This window comes from Argiope bruennichi, chromosome 4, assembly GCF_947563725.1.
Source record: "Argiope bruennichi chromosome 4, qqArgBrue1.1, whole genome shotgun sequence".
NCBI classification, from domain to species: Eukaryota; Metazoa; Arthropoda; class Arachnida; order Araneae; family Araneidae; genus Argiope; species Argiope bruennichi.
In genome coordinates, this window is record NC_079154.1 from 7,968,776 (window position 1) to 7,994,709 (window position 25,934).

At 30.4% G+C, this 25,934-nt stretch overlaps 1 protein-coding gene across 7 annotated transcripts in view; it reads left to right on the forward strand.

Moving 5' to 3' along the window:
* The window catches only part of LOC129965543 (tensin-1-like), a 474,618-nt gene that overhangs the window by 118,506 nt on the left and 330,178 nt on the right, over window positions 1-25,934 (forward strand). Inside the window, exon 1 of one of the 7 annotated variants that reach the window (XM_056079521.1) lies at window positions 2,380-2,637. The exons of the other annotated variants lie outside the window; for them this stretch is intronic. Coding sequence (XP_055935496.1) covers window positions 2,623-2,637 — 15 coding nt within the window. The 5' untranslated portion in view covers window positions 2,380-2,622. Of the gene's footprint in view, window positions 1-2,379; window positions 2,638-25,934 lie in introns of those variants that run through there. 7 annotated transcript variants of the gene reach the window in all.

The window sequence follows — 25,934 nt, forward strand, 5'->3', positions numbered from 1 at the left end:
AATAAATAAAAATGCGCAGGACTGTTATTTAGGAAAATGAAAGCGAGAAATAACATTTCAAATCGTGATTAACGATTTAGCAAATTGAATCGTGGATGGAAAAAACTTCCTCTATTTAACAGGTATTCTTTATTCGAAGTTTTGCTTGTACCTCTTTTGCATTCAATCTTCACGGTATTCTTTATGAAGCAACAGGTTTTAAGAACTCAATTAATCATCAGGTAATTGAGAGCAAAATGGGTGAATCAGATTTATAATTTGCCGGAAAAATCAGACTTTTATTCCAAAGAGTGAACGTACGATAAATAAAGAAAAAAAAATCGTCTGCCGCTATCGAAAATTCCCTTTTTTTCCGCCAGAAAAATGCATGGATACTAAAAGTTGAAATAGTATTTTGCCACAAGTAATTTTAAAAAAATAATATTAACATTGGAAAATTAAGTACCTAACTTGCTTTATTTTAATAAATATTTTTAATTTCTAACTAAGAAATTTTTGTATGAATAAATAATTTTTCTAAAAACATATTTCGGAGTAAATGAGCGTTTAAATTTTCTTAATCTAAATAATCTCGAACTTTTATTTTTGATTCTTTTAAACTTATTATAAAAAATTCATTACAGTTCTTTTGTTGTTAAAAAAAAAGAACAATTTTGATTTTCCAGAAGCTACAAAATACGTCTAGATATGCAAATATTTCCAGATATGAAAAATACGCCTAACAACATAAATAATAACAACAAAAAATAAAAATAAGATTGCTCCAAAGGAAGTTTTTACTCAAAAAGTATTTTTGGTATAACCGTCTGGGAACATTTGTTGCGTTTCGATATGTTACGAATTTTTAAAATAAAATAGAAACAGGATAAATGACAGAATTTTCTATTATGGAAGTTACTGCTTCGCAATTCTTAATTCGAATGAGTTTTAATATTTTATGTCTATATTTTGATTTTATTTGTCGCTTCATTCAACATACTCTACTCTTTTACGATTTTATTTGTATGACTGTTCCTCTATAATATTATAAAAATGGATAAATAGAATAGTTGATATTGATAACTAATACTAGATTAACATGAGACAGTATGAATTCGGTGGGCGTTAAGTCGCGAATGGTGGCGATGTTGCACTGATCCATTTGATTCTCTTTAAAATCCACTATAAAGTAAATATTGGAATTGATATTAAGACCTTTAAATTAAAATTTAATGCTTGCAATATATTATCATCTAATAGCAAAAATCTTCGAAAAATATTTTCTTTGCTTGCTCTATTTTTCTTGGAAGAGAAACACATCTGAAAATACCTGAAAGCATTTAATCATAGAAGATTTCTTAAGGTAAATAAAAGAGAATTCATGCTGTCTTTTCTGATATAATTTTGTTCGTTTTCTTAGTTCGTTATAATCTTGATTAATGGAGTGGTCGCTTAAGTTTGAGTAGTGGAGTTTCACAACATTTCAGAATTAGGGGAGGGTTTTTTTCCCCTTTTGAATGAACAGTCCAACAGTCATCACAACATGATATCATTATCATTAGTTGAGCTAAAATCGAGCCGATGTAAAAAGCAGATTTTTGAATTCCTTCAACCTCCAACACTTTCAAATAATTTTGTTGTGGAATAATCCTGTGTGTAAGCGAATGTAAATAAATAAAATATGTTGTTGCTTATCCATCTTTGGATTGAACTCTAATTCAGACCAAATCCAAGAGATCGGGGAAAAGGGGTGCAGTAGCTTCTGAGGGTAAGGACCCCTGAGCACCCGAGGGCAGAAGTCTGATTTCTAGCTCATATGAAGATGACACTCACACACTCGCTTGCACAGCCCCTTTCTACAGGGAGGCTCTTTCACACACCTCACAGATAGAACACAGTGTAGAGAACAACCATGCCCGATCCAGGACTCGAGCCCGGGAAGCCCAGATATAAATAAAATATAAAAAGAAAAAAGGAAATTTTCCATAAACAAAAAATGTAATCAAAATATAACAAAAATAAAAATATTAATCAAGAACAAAAGTAAATATTAAAAAAGAGAGAAAGAGGAGTGATATATATATATATTTTTTTTACTAACCTTATATTAGTTTAAGAATAAAAAAGAATTTTTAAATGTATGGATTCCAATCGCATATTCATTTGAAAAAACAAATCCGATTCGTTACTTTCTCCGAACTTTTCAATTCCGCCGCGAAAATCCGCCGGATAAAAACAGAAACAAAGATCCGTCTGCTGCTGGAAAAAATCCCCATATCCCAGGCAAGAAAATCCCCACTTTCGAACCTTGCTCTTGTGACGTAACCCAGTTGCGCGCTTGCGCTCTTTGACTTAATAAGGAAAGTTACCTCTACATCCAATGGCGTCGGGTCAGGTCGGTAGTGCTGCAAGCTGACTGTAGGCGCGCCTACGGGAAAGCTCCTCTCCTCTGATACAATTCCACGGCGCTCGAATCAACGTGCGTTGCGCGTTCGTGTTTGAAGTCGGTTCTCCCGGAGTGAATCGAAAAGATTTGTTTTAGAATATTTTCACAAACAGGTGGTATTTTTCTGCTGAAATTGTTGTGCTCAGCTCTGTTCTGCATCGAACGGTTTTTTTCCTTCATTCTTTCGTACACGAGGAATGAGACTTGAACAGGTAAACAAAAAAATATTTGTTTACTTTTTGTTTCGATTTCGAATTGAGCCTTGAATTGATTGATGTCATGTGGAATTTGTTATTTTTATTTTTTTAAATATTTGCATGATTTATTTATTTCAAAAGAATAATAATAGCTTTTCTTTTTTCATATATAAAATTTTAATATTTTTCGTTCAATAAATAATTTAATTTTTTGTTTATAGCGCTTTTATATTTTCAAATTTAATTTACAATTAAAGAAAAGAATATAATATTTTGAATATTTAATGATGTAATATTTCGAATGTTTTTCAATAATATAAAATTTTGAATGCATTTTATTTTTATGTAATGTTAAATTTGTAGGAAATAGAAAAGTCTTAACTTTTTTAAAAATTAAAAAAAGTGTTGAAAAATCAGATGACCATTGTTTTAGGCTTTCTAAGGCAATATCTCAAAATAATTATTCTGAATTTAAAAAAAACTAATTTTTTAACAAATTATATTTTTTTATTTGTAATTTTATTTAAATTATTTTTTTCATAAAAGGTTATCATTTTTTTAAATTTTGAACTTATTTTCTGTCTAAAGAGACAATATGAATATGTACAAAAAAAAGTTTTCTTGCTGAAAATATATATAAAAAAAAACAATTAGAATCTTTGGTTAGATGATAAGAATTTATTTCCTTTGCTATCTCTTGGATGCAAATACATTTCATTTTTTTTTCTTTCTTTATTTTTTATTTTATTTTATGTTTATATTTCCGGATTTTTCTGGTTAAATATGGCTGATATGCAAAAGCATTTATTTCACTGAAAACATTTCCGACATACAAGTGGAAAAGAATTAATAAACTGAAATGAAAAGACATAGTTTTTTTGTTAGCGCTCAAAATTTGGAAATCTGAAATAATTATTAAAGAATTTTTAATTATTATAGTTCAGTGATATGATATATTTAGTATAATTCATATATTTTCAAAAAATGAAAGTATTTAATGCATATTATAAAGTTTTATCCAAATTCGTTATAATCCGTGGTTTCTATAATAAGAGAAATTATATCCTTTGCAAATTTTTTTAATTTTTAAATCTTTTATTCCAGAAGTCACTTATGGTTTAAAAAAACAACGACGTGAAAAGTTGGTAAGAAAGAAAATAACGTAGTTTAAAAAAAAAAACGTTTAGCCTACTTTTTTTATGCTTAAAAAATTACAATTCGTTGAAAAATATATTGTATTCATAAAATCCTAAAATAATTATATCACTGTATTTGATTTGCGTTCTTATAAACTCAAATGTAAAGAATTGCATAATTTTTGTAAAATGACATTAAAGATTTTATTTTTTCTATCTATTTATCACTAAAAAAATTGGACTAGTTACTCTCATGTCATCTGAAAAAGAAAAAAATAAAAAAAAAAAATTGCGTGTTTTCTTTTTGCTTGCCATGAGTAGAGGACGCAGCCTTCGAGAGATATTTTATTGGATGATGCAAGGTTGTTTAGGGGATTTCCGTTACAGTGACGGACTTCTGCCTAGGACTGTGCCTAGGGCCGCTGGACTGAGGGTGAGGGGCTGCAGGCAGGTTGAATAAAAGATTTTACTAGCCCAGTTAAATAAATCAATCTGCAAGAAACATAATATTTTTGCATTATAAAATACTAGGATGACAGACTGTTTGCATATTGGATTATTAAAATAATTCTTTTAAAGTTTAATATTTTAATGATATATTGGGATATTAATTATTCATTCATTTGTTATATTATATTCCACATGTCAGGTTCTATAACATAATAATGTTTTATATTAAATCCATTAGAAATGTACTATTTGTTTGTAATATTGATCAATTAATAAATGTTTATATTTATTAGAGATCGTTAGCTAATATTTATGATTATTTTTTTAATAATTTTATTATTTTAATAACTTTTTCCATGATCTGCAGATTTAAAAGTAAGAGAATTACAAATTAAAATAATTTAAAAAAAATGTAAATAATTCTTCAAATTTAAAAAAAATACTATAAATTTACTAAAATAAATTTTCAATATACTGATTAAGTTAAAAATGTGAAACTAATCTGTTCAATTATTAATAGAGGGGCTTCATAATGTGTATTTCTTATGACCGCAACACTTCAGAATTGACCGACATCTCGTTGTAGTATTTTCTCATCTCTTTATATGTAGCCTTTTAAAATGTTTATTAAGTTGTTAATTACTGCGTTAGTTTAAACAATTATTTATTAGTTAATTTTTAAAAATATTTATAAATTATTTTTAAAAATATTTTTTAATTTAAAATATAACTTGTTAAGTAAATTTAGTGATAATTTAATGAATATTTTTCATTTTTGTTGCATAATTTCACTTCCTTGTAACTTCATTTGTAAACATTATTCATAATGTAACTGAACTTGGAGATTATTTTTCTTCATAGCATAGTGAAGTTCTGAAATTAAGAACCATTGAGTTCAAGCACTCCATCCACTCCCTAATTAAGTTATCAAGTTGTCGTTGTAAACAATATATATATAAAAAACTTATTGCCCAAGTATAGTCTTTCTTGCCTTTAAAAACGCATTTTAGTTTCCGTCGTGCAATTAGCTTCCAAATCTTTCAGAAATAATTTTCAAATGATACTGATTTAAGTATACTTTTTAAGAGTTTCAGGATAGTGTCTTAGCTGTGCTGGATTTAAACTCGGGCCTTAAATTATTCTAGATATGAAGATCTTTATTGATTCGAAACGTTAAGTACATATGCCAGTTGCTTACTGAGACATTTTTGAAAGGGGGCTCCAAGAAAGGGAGGGGTGCTGGGCTATAGCTTGTATAGCTTATAATTAAGTCTGGCTGATCCCTCTGGTGCTGTCTAAAATACAGTGTCATTCAATCACTATCTTTTAATATTGTGAATCGTTATGAATGTCTGAGCTGTTATAAAAGCTCGTGTCTATGTTTTTCAGGCAGGTTTTGGTATTTTTAAATTAAATTAACCGACGTTGAACAGTATTCTTAGACAATATTTCACTGATGAACCTTCAAAATATTATAATAACCAACAATCAACTTCAGCTCTTGTTTTCTCTATCTCGATGGAAGTGTCGCTTTAATTGCTCTTCAAGTTTCGTAATGACACTCTTCCCCCCCCCGAAGGTGTTTTCAAAGACAGAAAGAATGTAGTTCTTTAAGCGACCAACAGATGGCAGCTGAAGGCAGAAATTAAAATTTTAAATTATTAATTAAATTAAATTATTTCCTTTATTTTAAAATGTTATTTTGATAAATGTAATTATTTTTCAGAAAGAAAAATAACGTATCGAAAAAAAATCAGAGGAATTGCTTCTCAAAATTTGTATAGATGTAAAATATCTTTTAAACAAACTGTCTTTCTTAAAATGTGAAGTTCTAAAATTTTCATTATGATTGTCTAAATCATTTATTTATTGTATTAAAAAGCTGTCTTTTCCTCAAAAACTTCTAAATATTTAATTTTCATTGAAGTTCCATTTAGTTATCAATATTATCCTTCCTTATATAATCGCCTTTAACGACCAGTTGTTCGCACACTATATTTATTATATTAATTAAGACATGTCAACCAACTTTATGGACTAAATCTTATCACAATGCGCAGAAAGCAATGTTTAAAATTATATTTTCTTCATAAACATAGAGCGTATTTTGATGATTTATGCATGCCGGTAAAATGGAGAGATCATTTTTGAAATCTGTCCGTTTATTTAGACTGGAGTTCCATTAAGGTTTTATTTTGCGGTTTTCTCTAAAATGGGGGACATTGAGAGGGTAACATGATAATTATCTAGGAGCTTATTAAGATAACTATCTAGGCATGATGCAGACAATTTATTAATATAAAATTAGACAATTTTTTTAGTATAAAGTTGTCTATATAAAGCAATGTGGCTAGGGATTCTATCAATTTTTTCCCCTTTAAGGAATTTTCAGTGAAGTAATGATTTTGAGATTTCTAAGAATAATGAATATTTTTGAATTGTACGCGACCATTGATGATATATCTAAGTTTATGAACTTTCAAATAAAATAATATATATAAAAAAAATCACAATCAAATTCTCGCAGTGATTGTGATTGGGGGGGGGGCATAATTCTTTGGTTTTGTCAATTATTTTAAATATAAAGATATGCAGTTTTTTTTCTTTTTTAAAAAACTGTGTTATCGACGCAAAATTGTCCATCGTGAATTTATTACCTTAACTCTTTCCCATTTTTATGATTATGTAATGAATGTAAAAAAAAACGAGTTATTATTTGTAATTAAATAATTAATAGAATTATGTAACAACATTCTAAAAAGAAAAGACCTAAAGATCAGGTAAAGTATTATTTAAAATAGCCTTTATAAACACGTTTAAAATTCTTGCCAACTTTAATTGCATTCGTTAATAATCTTAGAAAAAAATGAGTATAATAAAAAGTGATTACATTTAACGCCTCAGAAGACATACATAATTAATTATGCAAGTATCATCAAAAGTGAAGAGAAGAGTCATCAAAAACTTCACCTAAGATGATGGAAAAAATGTAATTTGTTCAGATAGCTGAGAAATTAATTATTAGTAAATCAAGCATCATTTTTCAGACTTCCTTATGTATTTTGAAGGTCGTATTTTCATTTCAAAATTCTTTCTCCATAAAATAATTTGTGTGATATCATACAAGGCCATTTTTTCATACGCATCTATAGAAAATCTTTTGCATTTTGATATAAATTTGAGATATAAGTAAGAAAGATCTGTTCATTTACCTGTCTTCTAAGAATGAATCGTTTTCTCTTTTGTCTAGCTATATTTTAATGAGAATTTTGAGATTGCAATATGAATTATAAATTTGCTTTAAAAAATTTTTTTCCCATCATAAACTGTCTTTAAAAATCTCATTAAAAATGAAATATGTGTTTTTTAATCAGCTTTTGCATTTCAAATAATGATAGTTGTTATTCTTTTTATATGCTAGAAAATTCGCATTTGCCGGCAGTCCTTTTATTGTAATTTTTTAAAAATCTTAGTGCGAACTATGATTATATCAGTCAATTTAGTGTTTTCTCCAAAGATGGTCTATTATACTTGAAAAGAATAAACGTCTTTCGTTTAAAATTCTGTGCGGAATTTCAAATTAATTTTCTATCTGGAAAATTAAAAAAAATTATTTTATTAAAAATATATTTATTTACTGTTTTTATTTTATTTCCTGAAAAATGCAGTTTCTTTTCAACTTTCGTTTATATTCAGAAGGTAGACTGTAGACATAAATTTTGATTGCCATTTTTCAGACAAACTATTGTTTTGTGATTGAGGGTTACGGTATCCATGTCGATACAAACGATTCGTCTTTGGCATCAACATAGGGTCGCTTAGCAAACTCACTATCTTAATTTTGAAAATTTTAAAAAGAGGATTTAAAAAAAGTGAATTATTCGTTAGCAATAATGAATGTTTCTGATTTTTTTCGTATTTGGCAAGGATATAAGACCGCATATTTATACTAGATTTGAAGAAGCAAAAATCCAGTAATATTCACCATTTATTATGAAAATTTCTAATGCTAAAAAGTTTAGTTCTGGACATCTGCCTTCACCAGCCTTGTTCCAAAAATATTTTATCAAAGCATTTAATAAAATTTTTGAACATTCTTTTCAGGAATAGTTATATTTCCTTGCTATTAGGTACCTAACCGATTTTCTAATTAATAACTAAATTTCTAAACGTTTAATCTTGTAGTGTAGTCAACATTATTGCCAATTTACTTTGGGCTTAGTTATATTTAAATATACTTTTTGAACAAAAAACTCTATAAAATAAGTCAAAGAAAAAATATTGTAAATTCGGTTACAGTTATTGGTGCTAGAGACTTATAACCGATTTAACGTTCATGACAGTAAATGTAATTGTTACTCTTATGTTAATTTTTGTACATTTTATTAATGTTTTGATCAGCGAATACAATTGTTTCATTACGGTAATTTCGAGTTATTTTTGAGGTGAATGTATTTGAGGAACTGCCAAGTGAAAAGACTTTTAAAGATGAAACGAAATGTTGTTGAAGCAGCTTTGAAATGGTACAACGAGCTGGAAGAGGATGCCACAATTATGAACTTGATGCTTTTCTTCAAATCGCGGGATATAGAAACAGGAAAACATCGATATATAGAGACGCTATTTAAAATAACAATTTCCTTTTAAAAACCTGAAAGTTATTATAGAATCATTTTAGTGATATTTTATATATGTTTTTAAGGTAGGCGTAGAATAGTTTATTGTATATGTAAAGTCTTTTTTTTTTTTTCATTGGAAATGGTGTAAGAACAGTGCCTGATTTACGTATAAGCTTCACAAGATTATGGTTTAAGGCCCTCGTTTTCTTGAGGGGAGGGGGGCATCAAAACAAAATTGTCCGAGTCAGCATGTGTCATGTTTATAAAATATACTATTTAAATGAACTTGTAAAAGGCCCCATATTTTAATAACATAGGGCTTCTTCAAGGCCGAATCCGGCACTGAGTACGTTATGAATAATATTCAATTTATGGTGCTTCTTCTTGTGTGCAGCCGACCACCACACGACCACTGAAAGAGGCAGTATCGATAATCAATTTATGGTGTTATATGTAAAATAGTTTTCTCTTTTTCTTTCCTGTTATTTTTACTAGCTGCCTTTGGCGACCACTCAGATTTGATCAGTACACTTTTTTAAGAAACTGTTAAATAAATTGAATTGAATTAGTTTGCTGCAAATTAAGTATACATATTACGAAATAAAAGCTAATGTGAAAATCTTTATATGAAGATAATGATTGGCAAAAGCACGCGATTGAATGCTTTGATGGATGAGTTTGAATTCCATCTTATCATTTAAAAATATTGGTGCAAATAGTGTAACAAATTCAAAACATTATTAAAAGTAAGGGAAAAATAGTAGTACATTGAATTGGCGTCATTAGAAAGATAGTTTTTGAGTTTTAAAATAATAAAAAGAACATTTTTGTCAAAAAATTATTTAGAAAAATACGAACATCAATTTCCATGAACAAATAGTAACAATTACCCTTCTTGCGATGGTTAAGTCTATTTTTGCCCCGAATAAATTTTATATTTGAGGCCTATTTCTTGATTTCTTTTATATCTTCTTTTCTCTGACTGAATAGAATTTTTGGTGACACGGCGAACCCTCTTCCAATAGTTTTAATGATGTTTTTCAGTTTTTGAATTCAATGCAGCTATAAAATCGTTTAATGAAGTAGGCTGAATTTGCACAATGGTTTTTCTTATATTTATTATATATTATTTTTTTGTCATTCGATAATAACAGTATATAAGATAATAAGTATAAGTATTTCTGTGCCACGTACACTAGCGTTTATATATACAATACACTCGCGAATATCCGGTTCTTGACTATCAGGCTTCCGTACTATCCGGCCTAGTTTTCTTTTGTGGTAATTAAATGAGAAAGGCAAAGCGTTGCATTGGCAACATTACCAATGCATTGGAAATGGGTGTCGATCCTCTTACATGTTGTATACAAAATACAAGTTGTGACAGGAAAAGAGCAGCGTTCTGCTCATTGTTCGTTGTTTCGTCGGTGTATAACGGACCTCAATTGTTGCCGCTGTTCCTGATTATAATTTCACAGTGCATACAGTATTTGTAAATTGTTCTTGGGGTATGCTTAATGCTTTCTTAAATGTACAGTGAAGATTTCAAAAAGGGCCATGAGCGAAAAAAATGTTTTAGTGACTATGGAGGAGAAATTACGCGCTATACAGCGACTAGACTTTGGTGTAATAGCAAAAAAATTTATTTAGGAATTGGAAAACGTACAGTAGGGGAATGGGAAAAAAATCGAGAAGAAATTGAAAATTGGTGTGCTGCACAAGCTAGTGGAAGTAGAATGAAAGTAAGAAAAACCATGAATACTCGATAAGAAACGAGAAAATACATATTATAGCAATGAGTTCTGGGTATAGAACCTTTGTCTTCTGGTATTGGTGAGCAAAGAAATAAGTTCATAGAATTCCGGCCCTTTCCGGCTTTTTTGTTATCCGGCCTGCCCTTCCGCCACATTAGGCCGGATTCTCGGGAATGTTTTGTATATGTAGATTAACGTTGCCGTCGGATGCTTGGGAGTATACTGTATATGTAGATCAACATCTCTGTCGGATGTTCGGGAGTGGACTGTATAGGTAGATCAACGTCTCTGCGCCCCATTTATAAGGATTAACCGAGCTTTTACTTATTGAAATCTAGAAAAATACGCTTAACCAATGCTTTCCTGATCTCAAAATTCAGTTGGGTAATTAATTCTCTTACGGAATAGGCTCAGAATAAAATATTTTATAACATAAAAATATTCGAAGCACATTATGGATTATTTTCTCTTCACATTGTGTATCCTGGAACATGTAACCTCTTCTATATTTAGCTCTTGCTATGTGTTAAGTTCTCCATCCCCCCCTCCTCTTCGTGACTTATCGGCCGTGTCGTCACCGAGTGACTGATAAGGATAAGAGTCTCTTCTGCTTCTTCTGCGTCATCCAGTTTTTTGTTCTGTTCTTTTCTGCTCTTTGGACTTTACTATCTCGTTTTCTAGATTTCATTTTCTCATCTCAAACTTGATTTTCCCTATGTGTGTCATTGCATTTTATCTCTATTAACTTCTGGAGTCGTTGCATCTATCTGTCTGCTGCTGCATCTAAGTTTATGATTTTTGTCTCCGTGTCATTAAGATAAGTTGTTATTATCTAGTATTCGGAGGGTAGTGGTAATATTACTGAAGCTGACATATTCTTATTTGTTACTTTTACCCTGCAGGAACTGACAGATTTGAAAAAAAGTAACCGACTTTGATTTTTTTTTAATAAAACCTAACCAAATCCGGAATATGTTCAATGTTGTTGGGCTTAAATACATTCTGATGATTAGTGTGTGACAAAAGTGACGTTGCACCAGTGAAAAACTCATATTAAAATTTAAAAAAATAGAATTTAAATAGCTATCAAAGTACTAGCTATTCAAAAAAAATCTTTCATATGCATGCTTACTAGATGCAAAGGAAGCTAAAGACAACCAAAGAAAATAAAACAGCCGGAACAAAAAATGAAGGAGCAGACTTAAAAAAAAAGGTGGAGAAGGTGTAAATGGCTCAAGCAGAAGAGCCTACATAATATTCCACAGTAACAGTATCATTGAAATATAATTAATAAACAATAAAATTTACCAAAAATAAGTAGTTAAAACTTTGAAAACAAAAAAAAAGTAAAAAAAAATTAAGCAAAGAGAAAAATATAAATACATGAATAAATGAAAAAATAAATTGGAAAAATAAATATATATTCATTGGTTCAGTCTAAGGTAGAGTCCATGATGAGGAACAAAAGGCTAGATAAAGAGTTCCTTTTGCATTTTTTTTTCTTATACTCACAAGATACTGTCCACTTTTAACAGTGTTTGACTTTCTCTATGCATACTTTGAAAGGCTCAGGCAATGGCAGAGTTCCATTTAAAGTTTGCAATTGCTAACTCAGAAGAATGCAAAATTGCTTTACCACAAAGTATAACCAGCAAATTTTTTTCTCCTTTGTTGTAAAATAACATATGGAGTCCAAAATAAGAAAGATCAGTCCAGATAGGATACAAACTAGGATAAATTATTATTCCATTTGGAAAATCCTGCTTTCATTGTGATACAGGGAATCCAAGATCAATAGAAACCCACATTTGACACAGAAAATCAGATACCAACATTTATTTATTTAAGTCGCTGCTTTTCTGAGCTATCGTATTTGCATCATGCACAAATATAGATTAACAAACAACTATCCGACGGATTTTATTTAAAATTTGATACACTTTAAATGCTAAAAAGGTGTTCCAAGTTTCTTTCCTCTAGATACTTCACTTTTTGAGTTATTTTGTTTGCTTTATGTGAAAATGCAATTTGACAGACGTTCAACCCCTTGACGCATTTGCTTCAAAATTTGATTTCTACATTTTATAGGCTAAATCTGCGTAATAAATTTTATTCTTCCATTTTGTAATTATTACGATCTGCGCTTTTAACGTTATTTGCTTCTTAATTATTAGGTTCACATTCAGACCTAATAAATACAAATTTTGAACTTGTATTCAAAATTTGTTAGAAATTTACAAATTTGATACAAAAATCTTATACAAAATTTCATCCGTCTAACTTAAAGCGTTTTGTTTTTCACACTCCAGGACGGTCGCAGTGGCCAGGTCTCGGCTCCCGAACCGGAGGATTTCAGGTTCGAGACCCTATTCCCCCGAAGAACCGTCGTGTAAGCGTGGCTGATGCACGTTAAATCCGTTGGGGCTAAACGCCCACCCACTAGTGTAGCGTAAAAGTTTGGAGAGAGGGTGCCAGCTCAAGTGTCGTCCTCGTCAACTGACTGCGGTTCCAAATTGTGAGATCCGTCCTAAAATAGCTCTAGTGTTGCTTTAAAACGGGACGTTAATATAACTAAACTAAATACACTCAAGTAGGAATGAAAACGTGGAGATTCATCATAATCTCGAGTTCCAATTTTTTTGACGATTACAATTCTTTATATACTTTGTATAAGGGAAAATATAAAAAAGTCTGCTATCCGCAGTAATCATCTCTATTCGACCTTCACTTTAATTTATTTCGAGCAGAGACGGGATGTGTTCTAAACCCTGTGCATCGCCGCCTGGGCGTTCCTTTCCCTTCTCTCTTTCTCTCTCTCTCTCTTTTCCCAACTCGATACAAGTAACTGGTTAGGATGCGATGCAGCCATCTCTAATTCAGTGTTCCGTTTGTCCCTCCTATATTTTTTATCGACCCGTCTGGGCCAGGTACTCTAAAAATTCTTCGCTGCAATGAAAAAGAAAAGGGTGTCTGGCATTATATTGCCATTTTCTTTGTCTTCTGCTTGATCTGCTTTTCTTGAAGGCCTTCGTGAAATTTTTGTGATGTAAAAGAAGCGAAGCAAAGAAAGTGCAATAGAACTCCAATTATTCGGGACTGGACCTAATCTGTTTAAAAGTGTTTAAAATGTATCTGCAATTGTTGAACTTTATTTAAAACGTACCTATAATTTTGTAAATTTGTATAAAACGTATCTGTAATTGTTTAAATTTGTTTAAAGCAATTTATTTAAAACGTAACGGCTGCAAAAGTAATATTATTTATTTATTTAGATTTTGAGCATTTGCGTATTGTTTTAATTAAGATATCACTTCACGAATATAGCAGCTAGTTATTTCCCCATCTTTATTCTTTTTTTACGGACATACAAATATAAATATCGTAAGAAAAATATCAGTTTAAATTTAAGAATAAAATAGACAAGAGAATGAAATAAAGTAAAATAACAGTGTAAGTAAATGAAATAGCTAAATAAAATAAGCAGAATTGCAAACAATACAATAAATAAGTAAATAAATTTAAAAAAGATTAATTCAAAAATCGAATGAATGTAGAAACAGGCTCATTTTTTCATTTCCGTAATTAAAAAGAAAAAAAAACATTTGTTTCAGCATAGTGATAAGGTCTTGACTTTGCAGTTCGAGAGCTTCAGACTCGAAATCGTATTCTCTTAAAGATCTATCGGGTATTAGGGCTTGGTGCACATTCAATCTGATATAGATATAGTGCGAAAGTTTAGAAAGGGCGTGCCGCCTGAAGCATCATCTGACCGCGGGTCAAAAATATGAAATCTATCCCAGCATAACCACATATTGCTTCCATAGGAGAAATTTTAAAAAAAGTGGAAATATGATATTCTCATGAGAATATTAATCGGAGAGTTAAAATTAATTTTTAGTTCATACTTTCCGATTTTACAGAGTTCGTATCTTATAATCATGTGATGAACGTTACCGATTTATGCTCCACTATAAAATATTTAGTTCTTTTTAAGAAAATGTGTCTGATAGTTTTGAAAACCTTCTGTCTTGTGAAAACACGGTTTAAGTGGAAGTCCTCATTTATTTTTTTGAATGAGTTTTATCCAAATAATTCATGATAATTCTTTTTTTTTTATTCTATTTCTCAATCAATTATTGCATTGCCTTTTTCTTCACGATGGCTTTAATCAGTCTTTTCATTTCTTAGAGATAAATATCAATTGAGGTTCTTTATAGCTTGTTTTGCCAGTGTATCGGTTTTCTCATTCTTCCTCAGTTAAATTTCATCCATCGCAACTTTATCCAGTTGTTGGAGTATATAATTTTTCTTTCAATGTTTTGAGCACCTTACCCTTTTCATCAAGTAGACACTACGGATTTAGATATTTTGATGCAGTACACATTATGAAATCGCATTTTAATAAATTGGTCAATTCAGATTCACATTTCGGGCCGCGGCGGTCTCGGCTTCGGAACCGGAGGGTTTCAGGTTCGAGACACGATTCAATCGAAAAACCTACATGTAAGAGAGTCTGGTGCATGTTAAATCTGTCGGGATTAACGTTCCCCCCGCTGGTGTGGTGTGGAAGTTTAAAGAGAGGGTGCCAGCTGAGATGTCGTCCTCGTCATCTGACCGCGGTTCAAAATGACGAGGTTTGTCCCAAAAGAACCCTAGTGCCTTTAAACGGGACGTTATTATATCTAAACTTAACTAAAACTCAGATTCACGTTGTTAACATACTAGTGTTTCGCTTTAAATTAATCTTTTTTATTTAATTAACTTTATGATATGTGAGTTTGTTTTTAATTATCTATTATGACTCCACCATCTACATTTTTACGCAATATTATTGAAGGAAAGGTTGCATTAGTTTCAACTTTGAATATCAAAAATATTATAATAATTAAGTAGATGAAATAAAATCTATAATTTTTAATTAAATTTCTCTGGTCAGTTATTCAAATAGATTGCTAATATTATCTCATTGTTTTATAATTTACAGAATGTTTCATTTTTGTAGATTTATTATTTAGCATGTAGAAAAATAGTTTTTTAATCGACCAATTTACGACCCTCTTTCAGCCGGGGAGCACTAGGCAATTGCCTAATGTGCAGTCAAAAATCCGCCTCTGAATGTTGATCTAGAATCTGAAACAATTAATATATTTTTAAGATCGTATTACATAACTGTGATTAATAAATCAATCAGTTAAAAAATGTCCTTTTCATTTCCATTATTACAGTACAGAAAACCGCATCCATCAGCACCATCGAACCGTCCATTCATTATAAATCATTTTTTCCCTTCTCTTTCAAGGTAACATGGAGATTAATCAAGATTTCAAGGTCGAATTTTTCGACAGTTACAATACTTTCTTTTCTTAAATTTGATGCGCAAGAAAGTAAAAACAAACGATTCAAATGAATCATTTACGCGCTTTTTCTGTAACTTAGTTGCCACTGATGGTTAATGCATTGCAATCGCATATTCCTGTAAATTTTACTCTAAATATGTATGCGGAGAAATTATTTTTGTATTTTTTTACGAGAAATGTTATACACTATGGCTAAATTAAAAATATACATTTGAATATTTTTAGTTAGTAATATTAAAATCTTAAAAGTAGGAATGCATTTCTTATTTTATTATGGGAAAACGAATAACTCATTTCTATGTAAATGTATCCTCGTTGATGCATGTTTTATGCATTGAAATGGCTTCAGTAACATTTTAAACGTTATGCAGAACATAGGAAGTCGTGCATAATGTGTATATATGCGCATTTGAGCAAGGCAAGTAAATAAAAAGCAACAGGTTAAATAAATGAAGGTGAAATTTAGATCTATCATTAGAACTGAAAATATGTATATCAAGATTTGGACACGCCAATGGACTGGCTCTTAGTCAGTATGTCATATAATTGTGAATGTGATAGCTCAAAGGCCCATCCAGTCGGATGCATGTATTTTGGTATCTGTGTAGTTAAAATAATTAGGAAAACCAAGAAACCAACATCCAAGCCTACGCCACTGATTTGATTTCACTCATTTCTATTTCATATGAAAGCTTATGAAGCCTACATATGTCATGTCATTCACCCCCTATTTTTGAGAGAAACTTCAGAAATTATTCCATTATGCATTTTCTATAAAGAGATATCCATGCTAGAATCCTAGCTGCAATTTTTCTATCGGTTTCGCCGATTTTTATTTCATTTGAATACTTTTGTCATTTAGATGCCCCACAAATAATTGTGTGCCCTTCGCCGCCCTCCATTTTTTGAAATAAAATTTTGATAAACCCGTTTGCCTCGAGAATTTCTATCACTTTGCTATTGTTTGTCAATTAATTCTATCACTTTGCGTACATAACTAACTAACCAAACAAAATGATCTGTATTTTATTATTCGTGCTAAAATAATTTAAAACAGTACTTTCATTTGATGTGATAATATGCCCTTCATCAAATTTGATTGATAATAATTAATACTATAGACCCATTTCATGCTGTTTTGAGCAATACAATCGGTTGGTTGATCGTTACCTCCGTGATCACTGCAATCGGGGACTACTGTACCATAAATCTAACTTATATTGTTCTAAATTGCATACTACGAGAAAGTCGAAGAAAAACAGTCACTTTGGTATTTTGTCCAATGGCACATCTTATTTTAATATTATCACACATTAGCCTTTATAAATTCTGAAATTCTGCTTTATTTCAAAATGCAGATTTTTAAAATACTTGATTACTAATCTACGCATAAGTTAATATAATGGAGTGTTTTTATTTTGTGTATTTATACGGTCCCCTTTGCATTTAACCGGTGAATGTTCAATACGGATGAAAAGAAACTCTTTCACCGATTTGACAGAAAGAGGGCGACGTTTGATGGTTTCTTTAAAGAAAAATAATTAGAAGTATTCATTTCTTTGTGTCATTCCTCTTTCATGTCATTCATTAGTAACAAATGTCAAATTTCAGATGCCATTCTGTTGGTGCCGTTATCTAAATGGAAATCGAGACATTAGCATTTGTAAATACAGAAGTAGTGACACTTTTCGGAATGATTTTTATTTTTAATTAAAAATAATTTGATGTAAATAGGAAATGTTTAGATAGAACATGAATGATTTGGAAGTAAAAAATCGCCTGCATTACATAAAGAGAATTATTCTCTGCTGTATCATGATAAAATATAAGTTTTTTTTTTTTTCCAAAATCATAGAATTAATCTGTTTTGAAGATAAACTTTTGTATTCAAGAAATTTAAAGAGCGTCTACAAAAAATATTTTTCAAGCTTTTAAGCATAAAATAAATTATATTTTAAAAAAATTTAAAATGAGAAAAATCGGCAGACTTTAATTATATAAATCGCAAAATTATTTTAAAAAATTCGTTCCACTTGCTACCTAAGGAATGTTCTGATTCTATTTAAAGATAATGCTTCTCACTTTCCTTTAAATTGCCTTCGAAATTTAGAATTCCATCAGAACAAACTATTTTATGCAAATCTATAATTGCATTATTGTTAACATTTTGACAATTGACAAGAAAAAAATTCAAATCTCTGTCTCTAAAACGTCATAATATGTACCTGAAAAACATTTTGAATGAAAAAATTTATAAAGTTAAGGATATTAATTAGAGATTTGATATTGTCTGTACCAATTTCCAAACTCCCAAATGAATTTTTGCGGATAAATTTAGTGAATGGATTATGAAGTTGGTTATCATATTGAACGAGGAATGAAATATGGCGCATCGTTTTATTGCCAGAATTGTAAATCTATATAAAATTTGTTGCCAAATGTGCCAAAGGTTAGATTGTTTATTTGCTTTCAGTGTGTATGTGAAAACAATGATGATAGTTCAAAAACGCGAGGAATAGGATCGATAAAATGTGTATGTGGCGTTGACACCGAAGCTGTAGATTTTTTTCAGTTTTCCAATTGGTCAACGGAAAGAGAAAGAGATCTAAAATCGAACTTTGAATTTCTTCATTGTGCAGCTAAACTCAACCAAAACATACAGTATAGTGTAATGTCGGGATTACACTCGGCCAATAGACAGCGCATGTATAGAAAGGCTAAAAAATGTTATTTGGTCGATGGCAAGTAATTGTTCCAATGGGACAACAACATGCTACTGTATTGTATTTTTTTCTTACTGCGCATGCGTTTGTAGAATTTGGCGGTTTTTTTGGCGTGAAAAATTGTTTATTTATCATAGATTAATTCCAACATTTTTTGCTCTTTCTTCTTTCTGACACGATATTGTGCTTTCATTTTATTTGTCATTTCTTTTTCTATACTTTTCAAAATTTAGGTATGTTGGCCTTTTTTATTTTTTTTTATTTTACTATGTCTCTTTGTGTAAATATCCATCATTTTATAGCCAAGCATGGAATGCCTGAATCTATCTTATGAAATTGTGGCAAATATAAATCATTCCCTTTCTGGGCATGCGCTGCCTACTGGCCGTTTTATAATTGGCCGAGTTTAAACCTATCTTTACTTGTATTTTTCAGCCTTTCTACGCATGCGCTGCCTACTAGCCGGCTTATAACTGGCCGAGTATAAACCCGGCATAAGTATACGAGGAACTGGAGGGGGAAAAAAATTTTTGAATATGCACATTGATAAATAAGAATAGTTTTATGACTCTTCTTTCGATCCAAGTGAGACTTCAAAGAACATTCCAGTTTGGTATGCTTGATATAGAAAAAACTAGAAAATAATTTATTCTATTACATTTATTTACTCTTAGATTGTTCTGAAAAAGGCTTAAAAACCTTCACCTACACATACAAATTTTTCTGTTTAAGAAATAATGTCTTACGTACACACCAGGTTAGAACTATGATTTCATCGCGTTTGTTTTGCCGTTTTTCTGTTGTTTTAAAACCACTTCCTGTTCCTGCGTAAGCGAGGGCATGAAGTCACCCTCCTGAGAACCTCCTGTTGGTGTTTAAAATTAGAATCGGTTTCTTCTATTTTTGAGGGTGTACCGTTTCACGTGTTTTTTTCCCCCTTTTCTTCTGTCCTGACGGAAGATTTTTGTAAGCCTATTTTCTCATTCTTCATTTATGGATTCGCCGAAGATCCCTGTCGTGGGTAGAAAGTGGGTCAAATTGGAGTTGTTTAGCAATCCCTTCTTTCCACGGGTTTCGCTCGCTTTTCTTCAAAGATTATTGTCCGACGCCTGTCAGCAGTGATTAACATGCTGACAGATAGTGATCATTTCAGTTCATTTACTTAACATTTGTTTTCACTTTATTTAAATGTAGTAATAGTTATTGAATATGGATTTTTTAGAAAGTATCAGCTTATACTTAGAGAAATGTAAAGATACATCTACTTATGTTGCACGCATTTAAATTTTATTGTAACTAGCCGCCTCTGGCGAATAGTTGGTTAGTCGGAATGAATGATTTCTAAAAATTTCAAATAAATATTTTGTGTAATTTTATTTTATGGCTTTTTAGGTAAAAATCAATTTTTTTTCTATGAAATTTTGATAGAAATATAATTCCTAGTATTTTATAAGCCTTACCTCCACTATTTTATGAATTTCCCTAATTTTCTTACTATATCCCTATGCATCCAATTATGTTATAGGAATGAACAACAGTATTTAAAAATAGGCGCATTGAAAAATTTTTCGCCATTGCTTGACTTTAAATCTTAATTGCAAGTGCATCCAATTTCAAAAATTTTACTAAAAGCATACTTTATACTCGAACCTACTCAATTCCAGAATTTTCATCATCAACAATAGGGGAAAAAATCTTAGGATAAAATATTAGAAGTAACAAAACAATTTGAATTTCCCTTCAACAATACAATATGCTGTTGAAAAATATGCATAATATATTTTTAAAAATTGGTTAAAAATAGGAAAAAAAAATTATAAGGCAAAACAATTGTTATCAATTGAAAGATTTTTGATTGAATTATAAGATGATATAAAAATTATTTCTATTTCGTATTGTTTTCGGGAGTTATCACAAAATTTCTCTTCATTTTGAATTAATTCTAATATAAAAAAATTCATTTGTAGGTGTCGATTCTCATCTTCGAAATTATGTGCGTGTCAAGTTTGATAATCCTAAGTCAAACAGTCTGCTCTGTGGAGCGCCAACTCACATTCACATTCATCTTTATTGTTAGTAGAGATTGTCCTAGTCCGCCTGGGTGGAATCAATAAGTTTGTGATGCCACTGATCAAGAATTAAGATTCATATTTATAATTCAGTTTGATTCTGAAGGATATTTTTGGAATATATTTTCATTTGTATCGAAGGTTGTTGGAATCTTTGATTGTTGGAATCGTGGAAGAGGAGAGAGTGATGAGACAGTTACTGTTGTGATTCAGAACGTTGAGAAGCAGAGTGAACTTTTACCTAAAACTGTATTAGGAATCGTATTTTATAAGCACTGGAGGGTGAAAACCATTTGGCATGCATTGCTGTTTAGTATGCGATAATTAATAATAATGATAATTTAATTATGTCTATTTGAGAGAAAATGTGCCTATTTCAACATAATACCTAGCTGTGATCTGTTTTGGAAAATTTGTGGTTTATTCATTCTCGACATCTTAAATAGTCTACATCACGAGGCTACTTGGCTCCATCTACTCAAGATCAAAATATAGATTTTTTCCCCCCCATCTCGTGAGTTTTGCTAATTTTTATGGCAATGTCATACATATAATATGTGGGATGATCATTGTTAATAATGCCGGGTTTATACTCGGCCAGTTATAAAACGGCCAGTAGGCAACGCATGCGCAGATAGGGATTGATTTATGTTTGCCACAATTTCATAAGATAGATTCAGGCATTCCAAACTTGGCTATAAATTGCCGTTTTGGTGTCCCTGAATTTTTCTTTTCCATTGCGCATCGTATTAAAATGATGGATATTTACACAAAGAAACATGGTAATTTGATAACAAAAAAAGATCAGCATACCTAAATTTGGAAAGCTATAGAAAAAAAAAATGACGAATAAAAAAAAAGCCTTCGCATCAGAAAGAACAAAGAGCAAAAAAGTAATATTGGAATTAATATGATAAGTGATCAAATTTTTCACGTCGAAAAACCCCGCCAAATTCTACAAACACATGCACAGTATGAGAAAAATACAAAACAGTAGCATGTTGTTGTCCCGTAGGGACAATTACTTGCCATCGACCAAACAGCATTTTTCTACGCATGCGTTGCCTACTGACCGGCTTATAACTGGCAGAGTGTAAACCCTTCCTAATTATAATTGTTTTTTAAATCACAGCTTTATTTCTTTTCTTCACAATGTGACAAAAGTTTGTATCTTTTAGATGATTTTAAGGTTCACAATTTAAATCTGAGTAATGATCCATGTCGATGCCAATATTAAAAAATTAACTGTGGCAACAATTTTAAAGTTTTCATATTTTGAGGTGGGCATTTTCCAAGAAGAAGAGAAATGCACCCAGCATTGTTGAGACCTGTAAATTTCATGTGATGTGGCAGAAGAACATTGGATAGTTAAGGTTACACTAATTAGGCCTTGAGAAACTGTAAGATTAGGTGTAGAAATGATAGATGCCTTCACTATTAATAAAATATTTTAAATCTTTACCAATTTTTATCATTTTAAAAGATCTATTTTTTTACTTAAAGATATTATTTTCGATTGAAGATTTTTAAAGACAGAATTAACATTTCAGTTCTAAAAAATAAAATAAAAGTTAGGCGATGTAAACCCAAGTAAAATTTTCGCCATTCAATGGAACAGTCTTTAGTTCCATTCGAGGTATCTGAGATTTCAATCTGCCATTTTTACCTCGAGGTGTTTACGACATTGCTAGAAGCTACTTACGTCAAAAAATAAAAAATAAAAAATCACCGAGTCTCAACACTCCCTTTCGAACAAAAGCCGTCGGTATATCTCGTCGGCATCTTCCATACAGGAAAACTGTAAATCATGTCTTCTTCTCGGGGGAGGTGGTCTCTAAACACGTGCACCCTTCGCTGTCTCCGCACCCTCTGCTGTCCAGATCCGTGACAGAGATTTTGTGTAATTTGTCGATTCGCGCCCCGTGGGAGAGCAGCAATTGGAAGGGGCCCAACTCAAGGGCGGACGGGTGTGTAATAAGTAGATTGACACGACCGTATACGCATCCTTTACTGATAAATTCCGTTTTTTTTTTTTTTTTTTAATGGAAAGATTTGAGTAAAATGGATGATAGCCTGGAATCAACAAAAATATAGTTACAACTAGAGGGAGGCGAGTAGTGCTTATGGCGCCAAAAAATTTAGAGGCCCAAGAACTTTCGATATTTCTACATATTTCATATATTCGATATTAATTACATAATTTCATATTTTTGTTTTATTATACAGGTCATCGGTGCAATCGAGCTTATTGAAATTAAAATCAAGTATTATTTAGATTGATTTAATATTATTCTAGTAGCGTTACTATTTCATTAACATTTGCAAGTTTTATATTATGTTATTTTATAATTCTAAAAAAATCTGAAAAGCTTTGTAATTTAAAAAAATTTCGATTTCGATATTAAATATTTAGAATTGTAATTTTTGTTTTTACTATTTTGTTTAAAATTACTTCTAATTTTTAGATGTGCATTTTTATACGCGATATTCCAAGCTTTCAGCTTTTTTTTTTTTTTTTAAATTATTTGAAATGAAATGTTTTACTATTTCAGTTTGTCAAACTTTGTTTCTTAAAAATAGTTTAAATAAAGATTAAGTTAAAATTGATTAAAAAAAATATTTGATTGAAAATTAGGAGGGAATTATTGGCCCCAAAATTTGCATTGCCTTAGGAACACTATAATTATAACTCAACTACGTACTAAATAGTAAATAAATTAGTTCTAAATCATTTCCAATTTGCTTGCATATGATTACTATAAATTAAAATGTCAAATTAGATCAGTTAGAAATGAAAGTGATAATAAATATCTTAAAATACAACTTTTTGTCGTCTGCTGAAGATAATTCTGAATTTTTTTTTTTTTTTGGTCAACGCAGACGATTACCACCGCCTCCATCCAAAAAATCTTTATGATTACTATCTATGCATTAATGTCATTTCCTTTGTTTTCATAAAAAGAAAAACGTAACTTTCCCATCAGATTAGTTTTTTTATTTGTTTGTTTGCTTACTACCATGACTGTTTAGTTGTCATTTCAAAAGATCAAATTATCTCTCCCACAAGGATACGGAACAGCAATTTTCTTTGTGCGATTGCATCACCCCTCAATTAGAAGAACCAAGTAATCTTCCAGACTTAATCCATTTATCCCCGATTGACTGCATTGAAAATTGACCTCGAGGTGTGATTGATTGATTGCCGCGGAGAGCTGCCAAAAGACACCTGCTTCCGTCAGGAGAAAGTGTCATCCAGACGCAAATTGGTTTCTTGCCTTACAATCATTGTCTTATTCCACTCAATTTGCGTCCACCGCAAGCTAACGCCATATAAGGCATTCTTCGCGGACCAATCAGTATCTTGCATTTCAACATAAAAATTATACTGTATTACTTCTGGGAACTGATAATGAAATCTTTTTCTGAATCACTTTAAGCCGTTTTTCCGTGCTAAGGGTTGCGAAAGCTGTAATGTTTAATGCCATTTTTTTAAAAAAAAATTCCAATATCATCTTCTAGAATTTTTTCCTTTTGTCTAAAATTTTATGTTTCATTTAAAAGACAATGTCTCTTTATATCCGTGTAATGTTATTAGAACAGACTATTATCTATATAAATGAAAGTAAAAATTCATAATAAATTGTTGGAAGCGTGCGTATGTCCGCTATAAAAATTCGAATTACTCGAGAGATTTTCTTCAGATTATGCAGCATAAGAAAAATTTTAATAAATTTCATGACAATTAATTAAGTAGCAATTTTTTTATTAATTGAAAACTGTTTCCATGCATAGAAAATATTACTTTATCCTCTGTCACTCTTTCCGTTGAATAAAAATATAAAAGATATTTCAAACTGTTTTATTCGTCTCTGAGTTGCCACTCGCAATAACAGTTTTTGTATCTCTGAAAAAACGTATTTCAATATTAAATTTAATTTTATATCACTTAAAAAATGTATTAAGAGGAAAAGTGAATTTTCGACATTTTAAAAATACATTAATTTATGTTTTTTCGAGAAGCTTAAAAAATTATTTGACGTAGTAGATTTTCTCATTTGAATTAAAAGTATATTTACCAACGATTTTCCTTCAAGCTTTGAAAATTTTATCTATCGAATTTCTGAGAGTTATTAATAGAATAGCCAAAAATAATTCTAATTAGAACAAATCTCACCCAAAAAAAATCGCATGGATATGGACTCCAGGGCATATATAAAGTCATACTAGCTTAAATGCCGATGCAACAGATGTGACTCAGTAACCGAATATCGAATTTTGCATATTGACGTAATATCAGTTTTATTGCTAAAGATTTTCAAATACTTTAACTAAGGTAATTAGTTGAATATTTCTTACATATATTTAAAAAAGAAGAATTTAATTTATTTATTACTTCCATACTTTGATAAAAAGTGATACTCGAAGGCATAATAGATATGATTTTTTTTTTTAATTCTTCGGAAAATTGTTAGAATTAATGAGTGATATTTTTATTAATATGGGTTTGACAGTTGCGGTGTGAACAGTGGCATTTATTACAGCTAAAATAAAATTGTTGGCTTGTTATAAGAGAACGACTTAAAGATCGGAAAGAATTTAATATGTATTTTTGCTGCATTTGCGTTTATGTTTTGTATTATAATTTAAATAAAACAGGTAAAACTTGGAAGGAAAGAAAAGCAGATTGCAAAAATAAATAAATATAAATTAGCAGTAAGACATTAAAGAAATTTTTAAAGCATATTTTTGTTAATAAGGAATTTCGATGATATATATCAAATTTACAGTATTAATATCGAACCACATTACATGTTCTGCAAAAGAAAAAAGGACGGGATGTCCAAGCACAGAATAATAAAAAGTGCAATTAAATGACATGTCCAAATGCATATATTACTTAATAGTAATCGTATGTTATTTGACTCTCGTAACCACTTTCTGTTTTAAAGAGTTCCATTTTTTGAGAAAGGAACTCTTTACTTTCTTTTTTAAAATTTTTAGAATTCCTCTTATTTAAAGTGCGAATTAAATTCCTTTAAAGATGATTCGCTTGTTTTATGTATTAAAAAGAATAGTATGCATGGGCGTAATTCACAATAGTCACATTATTTTAAAATTTTGATATTAATTTTTCTTTGGTAGGAATGAAATTAAAATTTATTATTAATAGTCTTTACTTTGCTCATCTTAATTTTCAGGGATTA